This window comes from Lycorma delicatula, chromosome 2 (genome assembly GCF_047948215.1).
Source record: "Lycorma delicatula isolate Av1 chromosome 2, ASM4794821v1, whole genome shotgun sequence".
In the NCBI taxonomy this organism is placed as follows: Eukaryota; Metazoa; Arthropoda; class Insecta; order Hemiptera; family Fulgoridae; genus Lycorma; species Lycorma delicatula.
Genome location: NC_134456.1, coordinates 69,203,162 through 69,229,283, shown reverse-complemented (window position 1 = coordinate 69,229,283; position 26,122 = coordinate 69,203,162). Strand labels below are relative to the sequence as shown.

General features: G+C 31.0%; 1 protein-coding gene across 13 annotated transcripts in view; it reads right to left on the bottom strand.

The window, feature by feature from the left end:
* Positions 1-26,122, bottom strand: part of nrm (neuromusculin) — a 797,795-nt gene that overhangs the window by 265,215 nt on the left and 506,458 nt on the right. For 12 of the 13 annotated variants that reach the window (XR_012755069.1, XM_075355520.1, XM_075355516.1 and 9 more), the window contains exon 8: positions 23,557-23,592. The exons of the other annotated variant lie outside the window; for it this stretch is intronic. Coding sequence is in view for 11 of the 12 variants with exons in the window: in XM_075355520.1 (XP_075211635.1) it covers positions 23,557-23,592 (36 nt within the window). In the remaining variant the exon portion in view is untranslated. The remainder of the gene's footprint in view (positions 1-23,556; positions 23,593-26,122) is intronic. 13 annotated transcript variants of the gene reach the window in all.

Genomic DNA, 26,122 nt, shown 5'->3' with positions numbered 1-26,122 from the left:
AAAGAGAAGCAGCCTGCTGCTTACCCTGGGAGCCGTACGTACGAACGTTGCGTGCGACCCGGTCTTGCATGTGCGAACTAGGCTCTTCTATGTTACTGAAATACAGTAAGGTTACTGAGTATATATGTATCGTCTGACATATGAGATTGCTGTAAAACGGACCGACTACAACTACTTGAATTACAGCAATTTACAGAACATGATTATGTATCATTAGGAATCACGAACGATGTACCACAAAATGTTAAATACAATCAAAGAAATAACTAGTAACATATTTCAGCTAATAATATTTATTTCTTTATTTTTATTATCATCATTTGAGTTGCGCAATAAAACTTTATTTCATTAAATACATACATTCTTACAATAAAATAACGTAAATTTTAGTAATTGCTAACTTCAGTAATTTTAACATAACACATAGTGTAAAATGATTTAAACCATATAAAAAAATTTAATCAGATTATAACTACTATAAATTAATTTAAAATAAAGCCTTTCTTTAAATACAGTCCTGAAACGAAGAAAAAAATTACTTTATAACATTTTTTGAAATTTACAGACCAATAGCTAAATTGAACGTAATTCTGCAGTCACTAGTGTTAACAACAAGAGTGTAAATTCAGACTTAAAACACAAAAAAAACTATTGAAAATAAATCTCGACATTGAAATTATTATTTTTAAAATTTGTCAGCTAGGTCAAAGACACTGATCTTAAATCCTAATATAAGACTTCTCTATTAATCAAAATGCATTTTCTTTTCTATGAGTGATATCAATTTGTTAATTTATTCTTTTATTTATGAATATATGTTTTTTTTTTGATTAAAAGTTCAGATGAATAAATACTTTTAACATTGTCCAATAAGAATAAATTAAGACTAATAAAACTATAACTATTTTTTTTCGCAATAAATAGTAAACACAAATCTAGAATGGATCTAAATGCAGAACACGGATCTATTCTACATCAACTAGTACATCTAAAAAATTAATACGAATCCATAACCACAAACACGAAAAATCATCACCATAGAAACTATTAGCACTGTTGCACAGTTATATCAGGTCAGCGACTCTACATTCATGTCAAGTCTAGAGAAATCAAGTGAAAAACAATAACTGGGCTGCTGTTAGGCGGTACATGTAGAGCAATGTAAACTGATTCAAAATATAACCGATATTATTTACATTACTTTTAATTTAATGTAAAGGTTCACATCAAAATTTCTAAACATACCCAACCCCCAAAATAGGGTTGGGGTTGGGAATTAAAAAAAAAGAAAATCAATAAATGCCCTGTAAAGTTAAGTTGTTCAGTCAGTCAAGGTTTTTGATTTATGTCTTAAATATATTCTTAAATATAGATATAGATTTAAGATTCTTAAATATATTCTTTTATCCTGATATAAGAATTATTTTCAATTAATATAGTTTTTTTTTTAGTTGTTTTCGAATTACTTGAAATAAGTAATTATTACTTATTTTCTAAACTTAAAAAGTTTTTTTAATTCTTATTTCTTTTTGTTATTAATTTTAAAATGAAACTAAAATCATTATATAGTCGTTACACTGATCGATTGTAAAATATTTTGACATTTTAATGTAGGGATGGCTTTAATAATTTTAGAATGTCCTCTTTAATTTTTCAAGAATAATTTTTTCCATGAAATCAACCCTCTTCAAGATACAGTATAACCACCTCTGTGAACTCTCCTACCTTTTTCCGATTTGATTTAAAATTTACAAGTAAAATTGCTCCATATCCAAGAATAATGCAACATATTTCTGGAAATTTTTATTTTAAATCGCTCAGAATTTATTAAGTCTCTAAGTATTCAACTCACATACACAAATTCGCATTCAACACGTCTTTCGCATTTTTTTGAACTAATGGGTTTCTTTTTGTTCAAGGGACGTCAAGAAGTGGAGAATAAATTGAGGTGGTGAAACGTTTTACAGTTTAATAAAGGATGTTTAAAAGTACTGTATGAATAGCTTCTTTTTTGTAGGCTTGATGATATCGTCACATAAGTTTGAAGCTTGTGCGTGGGATATGGAAATGGAAATTTTTCAGCGTATGAAAAATGCCAAGCCTAACCGAGATTCAAACCCGGGATCACCGGATGTAAGGCCAAGACGCTAACATTCCGCCACAGAGACTGGCAAATTTTTATTGGTAAACAGGCAAAATAGATTATTCAAAAGCATTTTTTTTTTCAATGAAATAACTGAAGAAATATTATTTTTTCGCTGTTCATCATTCATCATTCTACAACAGAATTTTCGGAAAAGTATATTTAAAAATTAAAATTTGTATTCAAAGAAATGCTTTTATTATGAACTAATCTGGTGCGATTTCTTGACCGCTGGATAAACTAAAACGGGGTAAAAAATAGGAAATTCTTTACTGCGTAGCGGTAGCCCTCAACTGAACTATTAGAGCACCTCATTTATACAATTCTACTTTTGATAATTTCATTTTAAATATTAATGTACAAAAACACTAACCTCATTTAGATTTGCGAAGCACGATTAGGTTTTTATTACTATATTTCTTCCTTCTAATAACGGACCAAATGATGCGAACAGTTATCGATTGATTATAATATTAATACAGAATTATTCGAATAGTTTCAAATCGCAGAAATTATTTTTCAAAACTCTCTGTCAATCTTTATTATTCATAAATAGACACGGTTTGATGTTTATAGTCAGGGACTGAATTCATACGCAATTTAACAATTTTATTTTTATAATGAAAAAAATGAACAACCAAAATACGTATACTTTTCATTTAACTAGCTGAAGTTAAACACTGTTACTAGAAGATTAATTAACTAGGTTTTAACTAAAATTATTTTATATGTAAAACAGAATTAAGAAATCCCACTTCTAATAGTATAAAACTCCTCCTAATAAAGTTTAAAAATTCCATGAAAACCATTGGTATAAATGATGTACAACTTAATGAAAGAAAAACAAAGCCACATCAGTAAATAATTTTTAATATATGTGAATAAAAAACAATACTGTAATTTTTAATTAATATACAAAATTTATATATATATATATATAAATAAATGGAAAACCCTGCCCTGTTATATATATATATATAATTTACATTAATTTCAAAATAAACAAGAAATTAATTGTAAAAAATTAAATAATGCCAAATGTATACAATCAAATTTTTATGAAATTTAATATTTTATTTTAATGTAGAAATTTCGTTGTAAAAATTTAATCTATGTGAAAAAACTTTCCTAAGGGTGAATGTTATAGTATGAAATACAAACTGTAATAACATAAAAGCAATTCATTTAAAATTGCACAGCGGTTCAAACCAGTAAATCATAATTGCGGAAAGAACAAACGATGTACTGCTGACATAACGTCTGTCATATATTCTTTTAATGAAAAATACTATAGTTATAAAGTTATTTACAGTTACTTTTACAATAACATCTGCGTGGAAAAATTAAAAAAAAAAAAACTGTTCGCATGCAAACTCATATTAATCTGCGTTTTTATGTTTAAATGTTTTTATGTGTAAAAAACAAACACATGTACTATTTTTGTTACATCTACACAATAATAAATGCTTCTACTTATAACATATATTTTACTTCTAAATAATAAAATAATCTCAGATTTACCATTAAAGATAGAACATATATAAAAAGATTACAGGAGTAATACAACTAGTTATTAGAAAATATATAAATTATACTTCTTGGGGATTCCGTAATACTGATCATGGAAAATATGACAACACTGTTTTCACCATTCTGCCAGACAGTATATTGTGTAACTTGTACAATGTGAAAAATACGCGAAATCAGAAGAAAAATTACAAACAGAATAGTGACCTACCGTTATAGATTTTCGGATTTAGCTTATGAAAACTGTTCGTGAGAATAGAAGATACTGAAAATAGCTTTAAATCTTTGTTGTGTTGAGTACCGAGTTACATATCTTTAACACGCAACCAGATAGATTATAATTAAGAATATTTAAAGAATCTTATCACTAATTTAATTTTATAGAAAAGATTTTATAATTCTTGCACGCGAACACACACATATCTCATAAGTGTTTATGCATTTAAAAAACCCATATAAAAACAGGTTCATATATAAACAAACTGTGTTGGTATATATTTTTGAGGAATTTCATTTGTCGAGACTTAACTGCTATGTAGTAAATATAAAATCATAAAAACCTCCTTTATACAACTTATAACTTAGTAGGTTTTGTCTTAGACAAAACCTTATTAAGTTAAAATCTTAAATAATCTTAAAATCTAAAAACTATATATCAACCTAAAATCTGTATTTCAATCACTGGGTTCGTTAAACTGATACTACAGATCTCACATATTTTTATTATTATTGGTGACAATTATGATGTAGTTATACTGCAAGAACTGGTAGGAAAACAGGGGCTAATGAAGCATGAGTTTAGTCCTGGAAAAGAGCTAATAATGTGAAATAAATATGGAAAATTAATTATCAAAAGAAAAATCTATTAATCCGTGTGGGTTTTTGTTTAGAACAGGTCAAAGCCAATATATCCATACATCGATGAACTTTCTCGTCAGATGTTTTTCGTTTGGTTATTTTATGATATAGAATTAGGGTTTTTTTAATAGATAATTTTTGTGTTAAATTCAATAATATTTTGAGAAAATTTGGAAAATATAAAGGACCAAAATCATGTTGAAAAATAACGCTGTTGTTACAGAACTTACACAAAAAGGGATGTGTAGAAAATGTGAAAAACATTTCTCGTGGTATTGGATACACGGATTATGATATCAGAATATATGAATTATACGTGACAAAATCATATTTTATTTAAAAGCTAAGATTGTTCTATTATTGTTAACTTTAAAGTATAATTATTATATTAACCAGTATTGCTTTTGGGTTTTACTTGAAATCTTAATATCATTAAATATAATATTTTTCAATCCTTAATTAACAAAAATAAACCCGAATTCTGCAAATAATTTTAGGATGTTCCAACGCACAATACATACAGAAAATAAAAATCAAAAATAAAGTTAATAGATTTACTTAAAAATTATTTCTTAATATAAAAAAATACACGTATAAAAGATGAAATTTCTTGAAATTGAGAAGCTTTTAAGTGTCTTGTTTTTGTTCAACATCTTTGAAACTATGTAGACGGTTGAAATTCTTTTCTTATAGTATAAAACAATTTACCTTAACTTTAACCGTAAAACTATACACAACTAAAAATATATTGTAAACATCAATTTTAAATTTCTTTATTCAAAGCATTACAAAAACATTATTCATTTTTTTTAATACATTTATTCCGCTCCAATAAACCTACAATAAAAAAAAAATCGATTGATTATTTATTTTTTTGAATTTAATTTATATTTTTGTTTTACATCAAAATGCTACAAAAAGAACTTGTATAAACTACTAAAAAAAGACATTTATTTTACGAAACGAAATGCTTTTTGTGAGGTGATAACTAATTTTGGTATATATTTTCGAATTCAAGAATTCTTTAAAAAAATATTACAGGCTAATATGAACGTGTATTACTTTAGCTACTAAAGTCCACAAAAAGCACCGTAATGTATAATTGTATATAATTTCATAAACAGCTGATTAATTAACTTTTTTTTCGATTACTACACTTTAAGTGAATCTGATAATAAACACTTGATAGGAAATTCCTCTTGAAATTCCACAAAAATTAAAACTAGCATCAAAACTTGGGAGGAGAGGTCGTTTACTGTGAAGTCTAATAACAGCATAGGCCAAATAACAACAAGGAACCAAAAAAAAAATAAGGAAGAAATGAATACTGAGAAAATAATTAAATACAAAGTAAAGAAAAAAAAACAACAGAGAAGAGCAAATAGAAATAGAACAAGCAGCAGAGTGCGTTAACATAGATTATAAAATAATCATTTGTTAGATAATAATAATATAGCCAATATCACTTCATAATCATATCACAAGTCAAACCATAAATCACATGGGAGTCATAAGGACTAATATGTGAAGGCATTTAAGCCTTCTGATGTCTCCACCGTTTTACAAGAGATTAATGGCTAAGTAGTTCATGTGATTGTTTTGGCGTAGTTCATACTTAAAACTAAAGCTTTTTACCTTTTCCTGGAGACAACGTAAACTTAAATATTTATGGATCTCAATATTGTTCGTAAACAACAGCTCTCCTGTGATATACCTCACCAACTTGTTCTGTAACCGCTATAATATCTCAACGATGCTCATTCTGTTGTTCTCCATAGTTCAATATCATAAGTACAAATCGGTTTCAGGACTACTGAATACAATAACAGTTTATTAGATAATGATATGGGACCTCTTATCCAGTAACCAGTACATTTCCTTAAAGATGATAATATCTAATCGCTTCCTCTCTTCCTGAACATCTTCCATGTCAGGTGAAGGTTCAGGTACTTTACACGATGTTGGTATGCGGGATAAAAACGCCATCCAGGTTGATCACCGGACAGTCCCTTCCCCTCAAGGCGAACGTTGCATGACTTGACTTCCCTTGGCTGATCCTTATCTTTAATTTTCCCAGCCACCTGTTTGCTTGATCCATTTCAGATTACAGATTAGCCGAGGACACAGTTGGGTCGACAGTAAAAGAAACAATGGTGGCAAATGTGGTTCGCAGTCCGAAGTTCCGCAGCGGATTTAGTGTTGAACGTAAGACAGCTCTTGACCATATATTACTTGGGAAGATAAGATATTACAAAACTAGGTAATTCGGTTGAGGAGACATTTTTTTAACTTAACAGTATAGTAAGCCAGCCATACTTTATCAAAGGCCTGTTAAACATGCAGAAAGGCTACCCAACAGTACTTCTTCTTCTCAAGGCACTTGCTTATGATGTTATCAAGTCCATGCTTCTATTCAACAGTGGAGAGAGACCGTAACGAAATGATGATCGGAAATGATACGACCTTCTTCTACAATAAGCCATAGCCTCCGAAGAAACAATTTTTCAAATATTTTCGACAACACAGGTAAGAAACGTTATGGCCTACACGATGATACTACATGCACAGGCTTGCCCAGTTTGGGAGACCTTCAATTCCATCGGAAAGTATGTCATCCGTAGTGTACTATTATATAGATGCACTACGTACCTACGTACCGGATGGCTTTGGGTGGAAGCATGAACAGCTTCTTATTAGTAACTAGATCAAACCCTGGGCCTTTTTCGCATTTCGCGCCTTCCTGAATACACGCCGAACTTCTTAATAACAAATTAAAACTATTATTCTGACTCCATACGGAGATGAAGCAAATAGATCAATCTAATTCCAAAGCGAAGAATAAAAAACTATATGAATATAACGAACAAAAGACCGATTTCAACATTTTCCATCAGTAAGAATGAGACATCCATTATCTTAACATCCCAATTCCAGTAGGGGAAGACACCTAGCCTTGTGACGATTCAGGTTGCCACACACCACCGCTAGTTCCTAGCCCTGATGGGCTTTAACGGAAGGTCGTCTTTTGACCCACTAACTTTTTACATCTCACAGTAATAAGTCAGACCTCGTTGGGATGCCACCGATGTAAATGCCTCGGCAGACATTTACATCAGTGAATTAAGACTCAGAGCTTTTTAGTCTTCGCTGTAGGCTTCTTTCGGGCATCCCTAATTCGTTGCCCTTTGAACTAGCTAACCGAGTACGCGGAAGCACGAACCCCGCGCCTAGTTCTATATTTAGACTGAGCTGTTGTGAGTAAATATCTCATAATATTTGAGGTAATTCAATAAATTACATACCACAAGAAATGTTGTTCGCAACAACGGAATTTATTCCTAGTTCCCTTAGTGAACTCAACTCTGTAGTTCGAACCCCTGATTTGACTACATCTACGGACTTCGGTCTGGTTTACCAGGGAGAGAAGGACATACCTCCTACTCCAATTCAGATCCATCGCAGAATCCCACGTGACAGTTACTTTATCACGTAAACTACCATCGTCGAAATGGCGCTACACCTCACGGCTGCATTTGAATCCGTGCCCTCGGCAGTGCAGTCACCATCTCGCCAACAGCGATGTTTGCTCATTCATTTAACTGCCCTCGTCAAAACGACGCTATACTTCACGGTTAAATGGATAACAATATCCTCGGCAGTGCAGTCATCGTTCCGCCGACAGATACTAATAATCATCATACTTGTTTCTAACTGACCGTGGCTCGGTGCCAAAACGCCTAACTCCGGCCAATCAACTCTCTAGGCAGTCCCTTGCCACCCGGAGTACTACACTATTTATAGTCCCTTAGCTGTTCTGCTCAGTGCGAGGAATCGGAGGAAGCTAGCCACTATAGTCCATTCTCTGCGGGCCTTTCAATTGACCCGCAGATCAAGAAAGGAGTTTACTCTCTCGAGCTCCCTAACAACTCTGGTACGTTCAGCCTCGAACCGGGAACAAACATAAATAACATGGTCCACAGTGTAACCGACCCAACAGTCCGGGCATAAGCTCGAGTCAGCCAAACCAAACCTAGCCAAACTATTCCTAAAGACACCACGTCCCGAAAGGAATTGAGTTTTTTAAGATTGGGGAAAACCCACCTAATAGCTCGCTAAGTCCCTAACATCTGGAAATATACCATGCGTATATCGGCCAGTAGAAGAATCGTTCCACCTAATTTGCCAAGAGTCAAAACCTTGGTCTTCAATCTCTCGCATACACCTAGAAATAAGAAGGCCTTCCTTATTAGAGATATACCGGTTGCTACGTTCCGTAGCTAGAATGCCAGTTGGTTTTACGGCGGCGATCACAGAGACTGCCTCTCTCAAGACAGTTCTGTAGCCTCCGACAACAGCTAACAATAGAAGACGCTGAGTTCGCAATAAAATGTCCCTATAACACTGGAATTGTAAACGTTGAGCCCAGATCCATTATCTTAACATCTCAACCCCTTAGGGAAAGACACCCATCTTTGCTTCCGGTCACCCCTCCTCCCGTTCATAGTCCTGTTGGGCTTTAACGGGAGATGTCTATCGCCCTCTGACTTTTTACATCTCATAGTAATAAGCCTAGTCTCGTTGGGATGCCACCGATGTGCCACCTCTGTATGTCACCTCTGTAGACATTTCCATCGGTGATTTATTGAACTCAGCTTTTGCCTTCGCTGTAGGCCTTGTCTGGACATCTTGAATGTCGTAATCATATCTCTCTAGCTAACCGAGCTCGCGGAAGCGCAAACCCCGCGCCTAGTTCTACTTATGAGCCAATTCGTGAATGTCTCGTATTTCGAGGCAATGAACACAATATACCACCAAAAACGTTGATTGCACAACGAAAATTTAGTCCTAGTTCACTTAGTGAACTCAACTAGTTCAAAACTCAGACTTAGCATTATCTTAACATCCCAACCCCGTAGGGGAAGACACCCGTTTTCTCCTACGGGGTTGGGAAGACCAGTCACTAGACGGAGTGCCTAGTGACATTCCGTTCGCCACACCACTCCTCCCCGTTCCTGCGTATTATCTTAACATCTCGATCCCCCCCCCCCCAGGGGAGAAGATGCCGCCTCGTAGCGTGTCCGGTCGCTACGCCACCCTCTCCGTTCCTAGCCAGTAGTGGCATTAACGGAGGAGTATTATCTTAACATCTCGATTCCCCCCCCCGGGGGCAGAAGATCCCGCCTCGTAGCGTGTCCGGTCGCTACACCACCCCCTCCTTTCCTAGCCAGCAGTGGCTTTAACGGAGGACTTCTTCTCGCCCTCAAACTGATGCACACCACAGCTTACAGTTTAGGCCCCGTAGAGATGCCACCGATGCAGATGCCCCAAGGGACATCTACATCGGTAAAAGTTCACCCCGAGATAGATTTACAAGTTTATGCCTTCAGAATGAAGACAACGGACACCTGCAGCTACCACGTCGCCCTCAAGAACTAAGCTAGAAACCTAACCGCGGAAAGAAGACCCCGCGAGTATTATCTTAACAGTTGAATTTGCTAGAATACCACAGTTTGATTACAAAATTTAAAAGGATCAAGCTGAATTCGAACCGTTCTCGTATCAAAAAGCCGAATATCCAACTACCCAGAACATCGATTACGTAAAAATACTAACTAAATTACTTTAGAAATATATCACACAAATAGAGCATTCTGCGTCTTCTTTCTCATACAACTAAATTATCTTTTAATATATTAGAAAAATAGAAATTCTCTCATTTATAATATCTAAATTGATAAAATCAGTTGTATCAATGTAAAATTCATACGAACTAATATAGATGGATTTTTTATAACATTACAAACAATTCGGTTATATAACAGAGCATGAATATGTATTATTTATCCCTATTAGTTCACTAAAAAATTAATACGCAAAAATGTATGTTAGTAACATATGTGTGAGCGTATATACATACACACACACACACACACACACATATATATATATATAAAATATAATTATCTTAACAATATACAATCTGTATTCGCTAACAAATGTACCTCCGGGATAACTCAATCGAATGTACATTTTTTATCACTGAAATGCTATATTACTGAGCTAGAATAACATTCATTTACCCTCAAGGTATACGTCTGTTATATAAAAATAAATATGTATTTCAATATTCATTTAAAATATGAAGCACTTAAAAAAAAAAATAACTAATTAAAGTTTACACACATGTGCTTTTGTAAAAGCTACATTTAATTAGCTCTATATTAATATTTACAAACTGGTTAAATAAATATAAAATTGAGTAATAATTATATAAGGAAAAAAGGAATGAGTAAAATTAGCATAGACAGATATCGATAATTAATTTTCAGTAATATAGCAAAAAACATATAGTACAATATTAAAGAAGAAGATTTGTGACCAGCACAAGACTTTTCATGTACTCATATCTTTCTGGGGAAAAAATTATAACTGTATTCTTCAAAATTATTACTGAAAAATACTCATATAATATTTTCTATATTAATCGATACTAATATATAAATGTGTAAGAGTGCTGTGCACAGTAACAATGTGCTTGTAATAGTTGCATACGAAATTAGTGATGTCCAGTTATAACTTCCGATATGTGTTGCCGCCGTGCTAACAATTTGTTAAAAAATTAATTACACGATTCCTGAGTCTCGCAGTTAATTCATCGAATTCTTTGTACTTTTACTATCCGGTTCATGTTTTGATTGCTGATTGTTAATTTACCAAACTAGTGTAGCCGCGAGGCTTAACGCACCAGGCGAGTCAACCGGGCGATTTAGTTTGAGACCCAGCCAGATCGAGTTACTTTTACACACTTTAAATATTACTCATTTATTTAATTCTACCGCTTATCTGTGACGTCACAACATAACAGTAGTTTAGAGCTTTTATTGGGATGGGGGTGCGATTTTGTAAAAACTCTTTGCAAATATTGTTATTTTTTAACTGTTAACAAATGTGCCTAATAAAAATATGAAATATGACCTTAATTAGGCGAAGTTTCGAGATACGGAGGACGACCTTGCTCTATATTCTCATCCCCGGGACCTTTTAAGTTCAAAATTTAATGGCATCATTGTCCCATATATAGAAGTAATATGTCCAAGTTTGGTCAAAATCGGTCCAGTAGTTTTGGAGATATAAGATGATTTATAAGCCAACACCGAACACACACACTTACATACGAACATTAACATCCGGAAAATTTCCATCCCGTTTTTTGGGTTCCTTAGGTGTCAAAACGTCAAGATCCAGTGAAAACCGCTTATGCCCAAATTAAACAGATTTCACTACTTTCTCTTCTAAAGCTACAGCGCTATCTAGACGGGAAGTAATAATTTTTTACAGAATTTAGTTCCATTGTTAACTTCTAGATCTACTGTTGGAAAAAAAAATTTTTTGGGTTGTACGATAAAATTCAAAAATAGTTACTGCGTATATTACATAACTATTTACAAATTGAATTAAATTTGTAATTAATTCATAAAAAAAATTAATGAGTAAAAGACGGAGTTGTAAAACAGATAGTAGTAATATATGATGATGTAATTAAACATAAATACGGAATCATTAAATAATTAATAATATTTAATTATTAGTTACAAAAGAAACCTTATGACTTGGATTAGGAAAATAAACAATCAATTACATAGATAGCTTTTATTTTTATGTTTTTATATTTTTAACATAAATTTAATCAAAGTTAAAGATAATAAATAAGCTACGGTTAAAGATTGATTGAAACCATAAAATATATGTAGTTTTTAGTGCTTGCCTTATTAAAATATTGGAAAATGAAATCAGATATACTCGCTAAATTTAACTGTCTTATGGAGTGTTTTGACTGTATCATGTTAAATGAAATACGGCATTAATGGTATTATTTTCTTATAAACGATTCATTTAACAGATCCATTTCCTGAGTATTTCTTCATAATATATGTAAAAACCAAGGTTAATCTTATTTTATTTTTAATCCATCGTTATTTGTTCCATCGTAGGTAGCTCAACGGCTCAACTGATTTAGATGTATGACCCCGCGTTGGAATCCTTACGTTATCGGGAGTGTCGTAGGCTATATAAATTATATATAAAAAAAAAAATTGAGAAAAGAAATTATATTATATACAAAACTGTTACCTTCACGCTCTTTATTATCCTATATTAAGAGCAATATTTGCCACACAAACATTTGTAACGCGCTCTGAATGCGCTCCTTTGAAAATCAAATGCGAATTTCAAAAACCGTAGTGAGAAGTTTCCGATTTCAACTGCTAAGTGGCGAACTCTCCTTTTTTAGTTTTTTTTTTGACAGTCGTAGTTTTTAATTTTTAACAGATTTAAAACTTGTTCATTTTTTAAATTGGTGCATTATTAGACCGACAATTTTTCGGTTTCATCAACCGTATCTTCAAGTAACAGATATTTTAGTCAAAAAGATTTTATATTTAAAAACTAATTAAAAGAAAAAAATAATATAACGTATTAGTTAATTACCATAGATAATACAACAGAAAGAACTGTACGCGGTAATTGTTGAGGTATGACGTATCTCGCAATTTATTTTTGAAGGAACATAAATGGCATGTAATTTAACACGATAACACTGGAGAACAGCGAGATATATATGCACCTGCACGACATTTTGTTGACAGCGATCGAAAAAATATTTATAAGATATGCAAATAATCACACTAGTTGAGAAATCAATTATAACTTGTAACCCTATTAAGACACACAAATGATTTAACTAGATACTTAATCAGATCACAGAAATAATATTAGGAGTTGAATGAGTTAGATTAGACCAGTCAGTCACCGAATCCTTTCTTTAATGAATCGAATACAATTCCATCGATATACTTAATGAATCGTAAATTTAATATTGGTCGCTATTATAAAAATCTATGGTCAAGGGCACTGGTATGAACCCTTGAGTTTCTTTGATTTTTTTTTACTGTTGACATAAAAAAATAAACACACTAAAGAATACATAAATTATTCAGAAGTTAAACATTTTGAAGAATTATTTAACTATTGAAGAGAAAAATAGAAGAAAGCAAAAATTGTGTTTATCGATAGTCATTAAGAAAAAAACTGCAAAATAATGAATATTTAAACTATGACAGAAATACTAATCGATGAAAAAAATGTTTAATGAAAACAAATTAAAGAAAATAAATAAATAATATAATAAAATAAATAAAAATTCATACATATTTTATCAGATATACGAGTAAATAATAATAATAGAATAAAAATAATTTTATATATATATGTAATTTTTCAAATAGAGCTGGATCTCATTTGATTTAAAGAGAACTGAGAAAAGTTTATGAGATTTGCCTCTTAGAAAGAAAGGAAACTCTTAATCCTAACGAAGCAAAAACAAGGGTAGAAATAACTTCATTTGCATTTACTGCTCGATCAATCAGAGAGTAGAAACGTCATCTCCTTACAGTAGCGAATACTGATTGAATGTGACTGGGATCGAATACATTACAACAACTGCATTAACTCTCATCTAAAACGTCTAATATATATATATTTTTTTTCTGAGTAAAAAATACACAAAATAAAGTTAATATTACTATACTGTTGAAAACTGTATAAAGATTTATAATAATAATAATAATAATAATATACTGCATTTTCTTGTATAATTTATTAATAATTAAAAACAATAGCTTTTATTCCACTTTATTTACCTCGACAAAATCAGATAATGGAATATTTTTTTTAAATTGAAATAGTAGTTGTGAAAAACTAAATTAAATAACTTAAATAACAGGCCCTGATTTAAATGTAAGCAAAAAATATAAAACAATATAAAAATGTACACGTGTTGTTTTTTAAATAAATTTAAAAAGAAATGTTTTGTTTACGTTTGGTAGAATAAAAAGATCCATGGCTAGGTGTATTAAATAAAAAATCGTCATTTTAGAAGGTCTATGGAATAAGTGCTACAGAATATAAAAATTTACAGCAAAGACATCTGAATTATTAAGAATTTGTGTTGGCGGTAAAGAACGAAAGTAAAATTTGGAGACAAAACAAGCACCAAATGTGAATGATGTAAAAGAATGTTGTATTCTCTCGCCTCTACTGTTTAATCTTTTTTTTTCTTTTTCTGTTTAGCCTCCGGTAATTACCTTTCAGATAGTACTTCAGAGGATGAATGAGGATGATATGTATGAGTGTAAATGAAGTGTAGTCTTAATAGTACAGTCTCAGTTCGACCATTCCAGAGATGTGTGGTTAATTGAAACCCAACTACCAAAGAACTCCGGTATCCACGATCTAGTATTTAAATCCGTGTGTACAAACATCTTACTTTACTAGGACTTGAACGCTGGAACTCTCGACTTCCAAATCAGCTGATTTGGGAAGACGCGTTCACCACTAGACCAACCCAGTGGGTTCCTACTGTTTAAGTAGGAACACACTTGTCTGTGCTCAGACAAAGCCTTTAAGGAAGCTTTATATGGGCAACATATTGGAAGAAAAATGCAGAGGTTATCGATACAATTAAATATGCTGATGATACTGTCTGTCATCTTATGATCCTCAACTTTTCCTGAATCGAGTTAACCAAGCAGAATGGGTTTAAATATTAACTCATCAATGACTAAATTCATAGTATTCAGACGCGAACAACAACGTAGACTAGCGTCGTTAACGGCGCTGGTCTAGGTCTAATGTCAGTGGTCATCAAGTAAAACGAGTTACTTACTTCAAGTATTTAGGGTGGTACATCACCGACTAGCTGGATCCTGATAACCAGATAAAACGAAGAATAGAGATATAGCGACAGCAAATATTCTTAGAATGAAACCCATATTTTGGAATAGAAATCTGAATTCGAAGTTTACACAAAGAATGCTCAAATGTTGCAATTGGTCTACGTTAATATTCGGTGTGAGGTCTGGGCATTGAAAGCGAAGACTATTAAGCGCGAGTGGAAGCGTTTTAAATTAATGTCTTGATAGAAGAGTTTTGCATTCAAAATATTCTTCTATCGAGCTACATAGAAGCCACACAGTTCCCATGGACGGAACGGAAGTCTGATGAAGATATTTTAGAAAATGCCATAGTTGGACTAAAGCTCCTGACAGATATTAAATGCAGGAAGCTGGCTTATTTAGGTGTCGTTTTAAGGGAAGCCAGTATAAACTTTTGAACTGGTTCTTCCGGGGAAATGAGGGGCGTAGAGGAGCTGGAAGAAGACGAACCTCCCTCGTTGGGCAACATTAAGATTTAGACCGCAATCCAAGGCGCAGAAACCATTTTTCATAGTCATAGTAGTGTTTTCATAGTTCCTCAGAGAGAGAGGAATACGGCAGGTTGATAGTCAATGTCTGGGCGACCTGATATTACACTTCAAAAAGAAGATTAGATAATGAGAATACAAATAAATTTCGGAAGTCTTTTAGATTTATTTTCCTCATTTTTCAATTTATACTTCAAAATATCCAAACTTTCAATAATTCTACTAACCATTAAATTAGGATTCCTCAGAATTTGAAACTGTCTTTTTCTGTTTAGTCTCCGGAACCGCTGTAAGATAAAACTTCAGAGGATGAATGAAGATGATATGTATGGCTGTAAATGAAGTGTAGTCTTGTCCAGTCTCAGGTTGACCATCCCTGAGATGCGCGGTTAATTGGAAACCCACCACCAAAGAACACCAGTAACCACGATCTAGTATTCAAATATGTATAAAAGTAACTGCCTTTACTAAGATTTGAACCTTAAAATCTCGATTCGAAATCAGCTGATTTGCGATGACGAGTTCACTACTAGAACAGCTCGGTGGGTTCAGATTTAGAAACTATATATATTTTTTAATAGTAATATTTTGCTATTAATAATTATTTTGATACAATAACGAAAAATAATTTAATAAAACTAAAAAAAAAAAACAAAATACAAATATAATAAATATATTAACTCTCTCTTTATACACACACACACACACACACACACACACACACACACACACACACACACACACACACACACACACACACACACACACACACACACACACACACACAAAATAACACACACACATAAAATTATTTGGATGATTCAAATCATGAGGCTCTCATTCATTATACGGATAAAAACTAAAGTTATTTGTTAAAACAACAAAATATCGAAAAACAGTAAAAAAAAATACATTTTTTTTAGTTTCTATTAATAATGATCATAAATGATATGTTACTATCAGAAACTTCAAAAAAGTTCTTTATAATTATTTTATCACGTAATATAATTCCGAAAAAAATTATACGAAAATTATATAATTAGATTAATTATGTCGAATTTAATAGATATTATCATTATACTTAAAATCCAAACGCCAATTTATTTATTTCCTTCCTTTATTTAGATTAAAAAATGTATTAAATGATATTGTGGAACATCTATTTAAATGTGTTTTTTTTTAAACCCCATAGAATATAATGCTTATTGCAAAATCCATTATGTATTTACAGAATAATCTAAAGAAATTAGAAATACTTCAAAAAAAAAAAGAGTAGACACAAAAAAGAGTAGTTAAGCTGCAAAGTAATCACCAGCAGATAAGTTACGCAGAAGGAACGAAGAAAATCTAGCAAGCAGCACTTTTATTTTCCTAAATAGACTTGTAAAACCACAGAATTCTAAAAATTAGTAAAATGTAGTAATTACGTACAGAAGATAATAATCACCCAGAAGAAATTATGAATAGGATAATTATTCTGAAGAAAATGGAAAATATTAAAGTTAAGACCAACATTTAGTACTAAACATTATAATAAAACATGGAATATTTGTTAATGATTAGCATAAAAGAAAAATAACCAATGAGAATATGGTCGCACGTACTTAAGAATATGGTACCAACCATATATGAATGGTACCAGCTTGTGAATAATTAAAAAACTATTGCTAAAGATCGAACCCATACTGAAAGAAATAAAAACGAAGTATGGAATGTTAAAATAAAACAAATATCAGAGAACAAAATTACAGAGAACAAAGTACTGAGAACCTAGTAATATATAATTCATCTTTTTACAGGTAATTTGATTGATTAAATGAGTAATAAATTCTATCTATTTCTGTCAGTATATTTGGTAGTTATTAATTCATTAATCCATAATAAAAATAATTTATAATTTAAAATAAATTATATATTTGGCGTTTAGCTAAAACTTTGTGATCATCATAGAGTAACGGAACAAGGATCCTGAAGAAAGAATAAAACAGTAAAACCAGACAGTTTAAAATATATAATATAATACTGATTGTCTAGGGAAAGAAATCTATCTAAAATTCCCTTCTGAACGTTAATAGGTTATTTTAAACAAAACTTTTATAATAACTAAATGGATTTTTCCATTTTAAAAGCAATCTCACTGAAGTTAAATCGTGGCCAAACAAATAAAGAAATTTACTATGTAATATTTCTGTACATCATTCAGTAAAATAATTTGGAATATATATACTCAGAACAAACAAGAAATTATAAAAAAAATACGCATACCTGCCGTAACACAAGTGTTATGTAAATTTATTATAATGTTACGTGTCATAATATATATGATGTAGTGTTTATAGTCGTTAAAATTATTATTTGTACGTAATATCTTACATGACAGAAGTGTAAGTAAATAATGATATATATATTACTGTCAAGCAAAATACTATGTTTTACTGTCACTTAATTTTAGGTATACGTGAAATGTAACACCAAAATAGCATTTTGCATTCACAAAATTAATAATACTTTTATAGGAATGCGTATGAAATATCTGTCATTTATTTTATAATTTTAACTTCCGAAAATAGTTGACCGAATAATTTTCACTCGAATGATTTTTTCTTATGGAATGCAATCATAATTTTCTGTAAATTAAAATTTTATAATTAAAAAAAATTTAAATCTTATCCTGTAGAACTATTTATATATTGTTGAAAAAGTGAATATACGGAAGAATATCATGTTTCTTTTGAGAAAAAAATTACTCTCAAGATAATTATATAATTTAGTTCTGTAATAAAAAATAAAACATACAAAATTTCAATTGTATATACAAAGTGTATCACGAAGTTCTATCAAGTCTTTCGTAACCTACGTGTATTCTATTCGTGAAAATAATGGAAAAAATCATATAAACTTAAGTCCTATAAAATGCTTCGTTTTCCGAGTTACGGCTATTTAAAGATTTCACTGTGATTTCAGCTACCCCATGAAATGAGGTCGTGCTGAAATTTGTAGTACTTTAATAAAGAGGCAGAATTACTGACTTTTCATGGGTTCTGAGCTGAAAAGTCTAATAAAATAGATCCCAGAATCGAATCTAGAGTAGTTTTGAGAAATCTGGAATGAAAACCAATCAAGTGGGGTAAAAAATCTGTTTTATATGTTTGACGTACAATAACTTTGTTAAATGAGTAATAAATACATAAAAAATTTAAGCAAAACTTGTAGAGAATTTGATTTTTAACAAAATGGTCTAAGTTGAATAAAGCACAGGAAAGTTAGAAAGATTCGGATTTTATTTAGAAACGTACATTACTAAGTTTGTCAAAAAAGTACTTATTTAAGGGAATTAAAACCAAATTATATGTTGGTAACATGAAAAATTTGTAAAAACAAAATTTACTGTTAAAGTTTAAAAAAAAAGGTAATTACACAACAATTGTAAAATTAAAATAAGTAAAAATTACTTAGGCAGTTGCTTGCAGATGTTCCTCTATCGCTGAGACGGAGAGTATACTTCCAACACGATTGCGCGCCTCCCCACTTTTCTTCTACGGTTTCCACTCGCTTAAATCATCATTTTCAGAGAAATGGATCGGTCGTGGATGTTCACATTCCTGGCCTCCAAAACCACCTGATATAACACCTGTGGATTTTTGCTTTTAGATATGGATGAAAAATAGTGTATACGAAACAAAAATACATTCTCGTGAGGTTTTAATTGTCTGCATTATGGATGCGGCTGAGCAAATTAAGGACAACCCTGAAGAACTCAAAAGTGCAACAAAAGCAGGTACAGAAACGTGCCAAGAAATTTGTTGAAAATGACAGGTTCATTTTTGAACATTTATTATAAACTGATATGTATAATGTACTTTGGTCTAGTGTTCTGTTTCTAATAAAATTGGAATTTTTCTAATCTTTCTCTGTTTTATTCAATTTATCTTTCACCATTTTGTTCAGAATTAAATTTTCTATAAGTTTTGTTTAATATTTTTATGTGTTTATTAACCATTCAACAAAGTTATTGTAAGTCAAACACAAAACAGGGTTATTTACCCCATCTTATTGGTTTTCACCCCGATTTCTCAAAAGCTACAGCAGATAGGGTTTTGGGGCCTACTTTATTCAATTATTCAGGACAAAAACCATAAGAAATCACTAATTCTGTATCTTAATTAACGTCCTAAAAATTTCAGTACGACCCCCATTTTACCTGGGTAGCCGAAATCCGAGCGAAATATTTCACTAGTCGTAACTCGCAAACGAAGCATTTTAGGACATGCTTATATGGAATTTTTCCATTATTTTCCATTATTTTAAATAGGTTATGAAAATTCCGGGAGAAGTTTGTGATAAATCCTGTGTATTTTCCATATTGGATGAAATCATCGATCAAAACAATATTTTTTAAATTTTAGTGCAGTCCGTAAATTAACATAATAAAATTAATCTTATGTTATGCGAGTGTAAGTTAAGTAATTGCGTACGAAAATACACACATACCCACACATCAACTGTTGTGTATGTTTATTTATTAAAGGTTCAATAAAACACTATTGCTTAAAAAACTACAATAACATTAACGACTTGTCACAGCAGCTGTTGCAAAATTAATAGTCTGATCAAGGAAGTTAATCGATTTATCTACGCTACAATATCCGTTTATATTAACTCATTTTAAATAAACTTTACCATCATTTTTTTAAGAAATTACAATCTACTGATAAACATCTTAATATTCTGATGATAATAAACACAATTACTCTTGGTGACAATATAACTTACATAAATTCACAAGAAGAATTTTATTTTATGAATTATGAGACAACTTTAATTAATTTGAGATTTTTCTATTTGGAAACGTTTATAGAAATTCATTAAAAGAGTACACAACAGATCATAGTTTTTTCGATAATTTTACGAGGTAATATACAAGTTCAACATAAACAGAGTTAAAAAAATATCATTAACACACATGCGCACATACATGCACAGTAACACATAATAATAGAGACAATGAAAGATATAACACATAAATTTCAAATACGTATGCAACATGCGACAACTTAACAGTGATTTTGTTGTTTAGAAACTTTCATCAATTAACACTCGGCTGACGAGTGGCTGAGCAACTGTAATTGAAGACGAAATTGGGAATCAACGTCCGGATAATGGTTAAACGACTGTTGGACTGAGGTCGCCGGAATAATGAAACTTTAATTTGGAATCGAAACCCAAGAAGTAATCTTAACATCACACTCCATTAACGTAACTGGATTATGTACAACGTACGATAATAGTTACATTACATTACTATAGATAATGCTATAGGAAATAGTTATAAGATTAAATATATTCATATAATACCAAATTGGAACTAATTTACAGCAAAATTAAATTACTGTTTAATGAAACAATAAAAATTAAATATAATATTCATAAATATCAATAAAATATTTTAAAAAAAATAAATAAATAGAATAAAAGAAGGAAAAAAACATTTCTAATAAAAGACAATTAACTTACAATAATATTAGTCGATGACAGGCCTGCTGTATACTTCTGAACAAATATTTTAAGCCGAGTATGGGCATTTTCAGAACAATATTTCAATTTTTACCTTTTTACTTAGTTATAAATTAAAAAAAAATAAATAAAAATCAGGGTAAAATTTTGTGGTATTGTAAAACATTCATTGTAAAAATTAAACGACAGAATACATATTAAAAAGTACGAAGTATATTTATCGAGATTTAAAAAATGTTACTAAAATTCCAATACAAATGAATAAAGAGAGGGAATTTGATTCTTTAGAGCACGGTTGCAAAATAATCAGATGATTTTAGCAAACTCGTCAATACAAAAGGGCATCCTGTTTATTAGTTTGTTAAGAAAATTGACATACAAAATATTAAACTGGCCGATAAAAGTCTTCAAAAACATAAGACAAAACGCTTATCTCAGTAGTCTTTAAAAACAAAAAGAAAACAAAGTTTTGAATGAAGATTATAACAATGAATTTTAGGTGTTGGAACAAAATAGGTCAATGAGAGTTGCAGTTCTAGTGGCGATAAACGGAACCGATTGTAGCCAACTAAACACGGGATGAACATCAAACTACCGACTAAAACAACAAAATTTATTTTCTATAGCATACTTGACCGCATTGTTTAATGAAAATTAACTATAATTAAATCTTTATCGCAATGCTTGTTATATTTAAAATTCAATAAAATAAATTTTCATTTTAAATCAATGTAGTACATTTTATCTTCATGCAATGCATTCTTTAACTGCGCCAACGAAAAATAACCTATTGGTTATTTTTTGATTTTAATAATTATTAAGTTAAGGTATAATTTGTCTAAGGAAAAATAAAACCGTCTAGGAAAAGGGGGAAAAATCGTTTCCAATTTTACTATCCTTAATCTATACACTGTATTACTTATTTTGTGATGTTGCTTTGAACGTTCCTATTCTAATTTTTTTTTTTACATAAATGTTCTCTTTTTATGAGATTACTGGTAATATGTTTCTTCTGAATTTTGTCATTTACATTAAAGCCGTAAAGAGTATTTAAAAAATTGAATAAACAATTTCATATTTATTTATTGGATAAACAATTTGCAGGAATGAGAACTTACTACGTACTAGAATTATAACAGTTAATGAGCATAAAGCTTTCTTATTTGTATCAGAAGAAGGTAACTTCATTGAACTAACATAACTACGTTCAAAATGTTTAATTAGAAAAAAATCATGCTTGAGCACACAGACTGTGCCCAAAAAATAAACAAAGAAGTAAATATTTTTATGGAACGAATTGTGATGTTTCACTTCAGTAAATCTAAATAAGACCGTTGATTAAACCTCAACAACCATAGTACACCGGGAAAACAGACATTTCAAATCAAAATGCATGCAGCGTATGTTTATTTGGTTTTGGGTCTTAGCATCGTCACAGAACAGCTGCAACAACAGGTGATCGCTGCTCATGCCAAATAGGAACCTATCACAAAGGTTATTTTATATACGCGCGCGCGAGCACACACACACACACACACACAGACACACACACACACGAACACTAATAAACACACATATACCAGATATTATAAAAGAACGACAACCAGTAAATTTTCAATTAAAAAAATTAAATTTATCAAAGCTATTAACTCATAATAATCTACTTTTCGGTATGCAACACTCACTTAAGGTCACTTTTGAATCTAGCTGAGAAAAACATTAAATGGCTACCATTCTGGTTAGGATTGTCGTAGGCCAAATTTTTTTTGCAACTCAACCTTTCATTTAAGATTTTTAAGTTTCTGCTGGGGTGCTCGGGTTTTGATAGTTTTCAGGTAGAAGGATTAGCTATATTTCATATTTTTTATGTTATAACTTTAAAAAAAAGTTATTTAAGGATTGTCAATATACATACATATATATAGGCACACACACACACACACACACAAACACATAATATTTTTCTGTCACGAATTTATACAAAGTTCATAAAAAGTATAGAAAGTTCGCCACATCTAATTGTTGAACTCTACGAAATTTTAACGATTATACGAGTATTTCTAAGAAAGTAGTATAAAGTTAAGTTGAATTAATTTCACGTTCATAGAAAAAGTATCTTAATTACGATCGAAAAAAGACTTAAAGAAAGGGAAAAAAGAAAATTTTGATAAAAGTAAAGGTAAAACAATCATGCAATCATGCTAAAAGAACTTGTTACCATGCCATAAAAAAAGCATAATATAATGCTACTCACATTCGGTATTACAGTTGTATTAGGCACTCTCTTGTGCTGAGGCAGCATTAAAAGAGACAGGAAAAATATTTATTAATAAAGTACAATAAAAAGAAAAAGAAACATAATATAACAGTTAGAAATTTCCACAAAACTTTCAGAAAAAACAGACAGATTTACTTCAGTTGAACGACTTTCCGCCAGGTGAGGTGGTCGTAAAAGTAGACACCATACTTTATGAGCTTCTATAAAGATGCAACAACAACTACTTGGTAACTCCTAAAGTCGCCCTGAGAAACGTGTCGTTTTACTCGATGCTGTATAAAGCTTGTACAGCAGTCTCCCAGTTAACAATTTTTTAGTTATAACGAACTTATCCTTAAAAATATTTTTCCAACAAGTTGAAGGTGGTTATAAAAATTTATATTAGATCAATAAAAATTAATGCTGTGTACGTGAAAAGACTAATAATAATAAAAAAAAGCAGCACTATTGCCAAATAACCCCCCCTCCCACCTATCACAAACCTTCATACACAAACGATACGAGATATACAGGGATGTACATGTGGACAAACAATTTTATACATGTATATTCACTAAAAAAAGAATCATTATATCTTATGACATTCAAATAAGATTTTTTTTTAAAATTAGTTTTATTTGACAAAAAAGACATTAAAATACGAATTTAATCTTTCCATGAAAAACTCCCACACTCTTGTCGGCCGGGAAACGATTACAGCAACGGGACTGAGCCAAAAGTTATTCGAAATAGTTATTAACAAATAAAACAGAATTTTAAATGCGCTCTTAATTGAAATAAATTTCCCAAAAAGCAAGAATATGCGCACGTAATATTCTCTTGAATTGTACGACAGGGACTGTAAAGTGGGGTCATGGCAGAAAAGATGGGAGTTTACTATTATGTACTACATCTTTCATTAATTTCTCAAAGATTACTTAAAACGTGGGTGACGGTGTATTACTAGCAGAAGAGATATTATCATGCAATACAAATTCATTCATTGGTTAAGAAAATGAGTATTTTTCATAAATATTCACGTAGATCATGTGAGTAATTGCGAGTATGAAGCTTATGACAAACTATTTAGTTTATCTGAAGGTGGAAAACGTGTTAACTGATGCGAAGAAGAATGTAATTACACTCTTCTTCTTCTTGCAATTAGGCACAATTAAGTAATAAGGAAACTTTCAAAATTTAACATGACTTCATAAAAGTCTTGAAATGATGAACAACTATTTATGTTTTCAAAACTGATTTCTTGTAACAAGTTTTTCAAGGCTGCAAATTTCTTTTTAAGGTCGATGGATATGAGTGGTGAGCGTACTTGTAATTGTCAGAAATTATAATGGATCGGTCGGTTTGATTCTACTGTTTTAAAGTACAAAATGGATATATTTTCACACATTTTCCGGTTATATTGGTGTTCTTCATGACTTATGAAGTTTATATATGGACATAATTTTATATATGTATCGGGATAGAATCCAGGGATCTATCTACAACCAGCGTATTTGTAAAAATTATACGTAAAAGATGCTCCAAAGAACAAAGGCCAGTAGTGTTAGGGCCAGCATATATTATACCAGGATATATTACGGATGATCTAAAGTCTAGTGTTAAGCATTATTACTTCAGCTGATACCCAATAAACATTCTACGATGATAAAAGATCACCAAGTTGTAAAAGCCAAAAAGTATACAAACTTTTGTCCCTTGTAATTTTTAAAATCATCAGCTGTAAAAACTGAAAAAGAAATCATCCTCGTAATTTAGGAATTTACAATCAGGACACTTTTAATTTTTCGAAATATTTTACTTCTGAATGCTAAAAATTCTTTGTAAATTATTCCATTCTAAGAATATAATTACCACATTTGCTTTCATGAACAAACCAAGCGTACACAGGTGAACGAAAAAGATAACATTACACTGATAAACAAAATTTTTTTTCCTAACATGCGATACATGATTTTAATCTGTTTTTTTTTTTTTTATTATAAAAACGAATATGAACTCAGAATCTTTCTATCACCTACCATTTTTGAAAAATTTTTAAATTTTAATTAAAGGAGTTTTTTTATTTTTCAACGTATAGTTAGCATTTTAAGCTCATATATTGTATTTTGTTAGCTCATTTTTTATTGTTTAACTTTGTTAAGATTACAATTTGTCAGCTATAAATAAACAATACTAGACAAAGAATTAAATCATATCATAGTCACACAATATGATGTCATATCTAATACTGAAGAGTGACCTTAATGGACAAAATGAATCATGTCTGTGCAGGTCAAAACATGCAGCTGAAAACACAGATGTGTTGTTTGTATTAAGCACTGGATTTAGAAACTAATTAATTTTGTTCAGTCTTATTGTTGTCTTACGTTTGTTAACAGTGCAGTGACATAATACTTCGAAATCGTGTAAATGATGTGGATGCCTTTTGTTTATAGGCATTTGTTTAGGATGGCTGAAAGGTACACAGAAGGCTTTGCCATTTGGTGTACCTGTGGTTTGGCGTGAACCAAAAGATCATGTAACAGATTGTTACTTTTGTTTA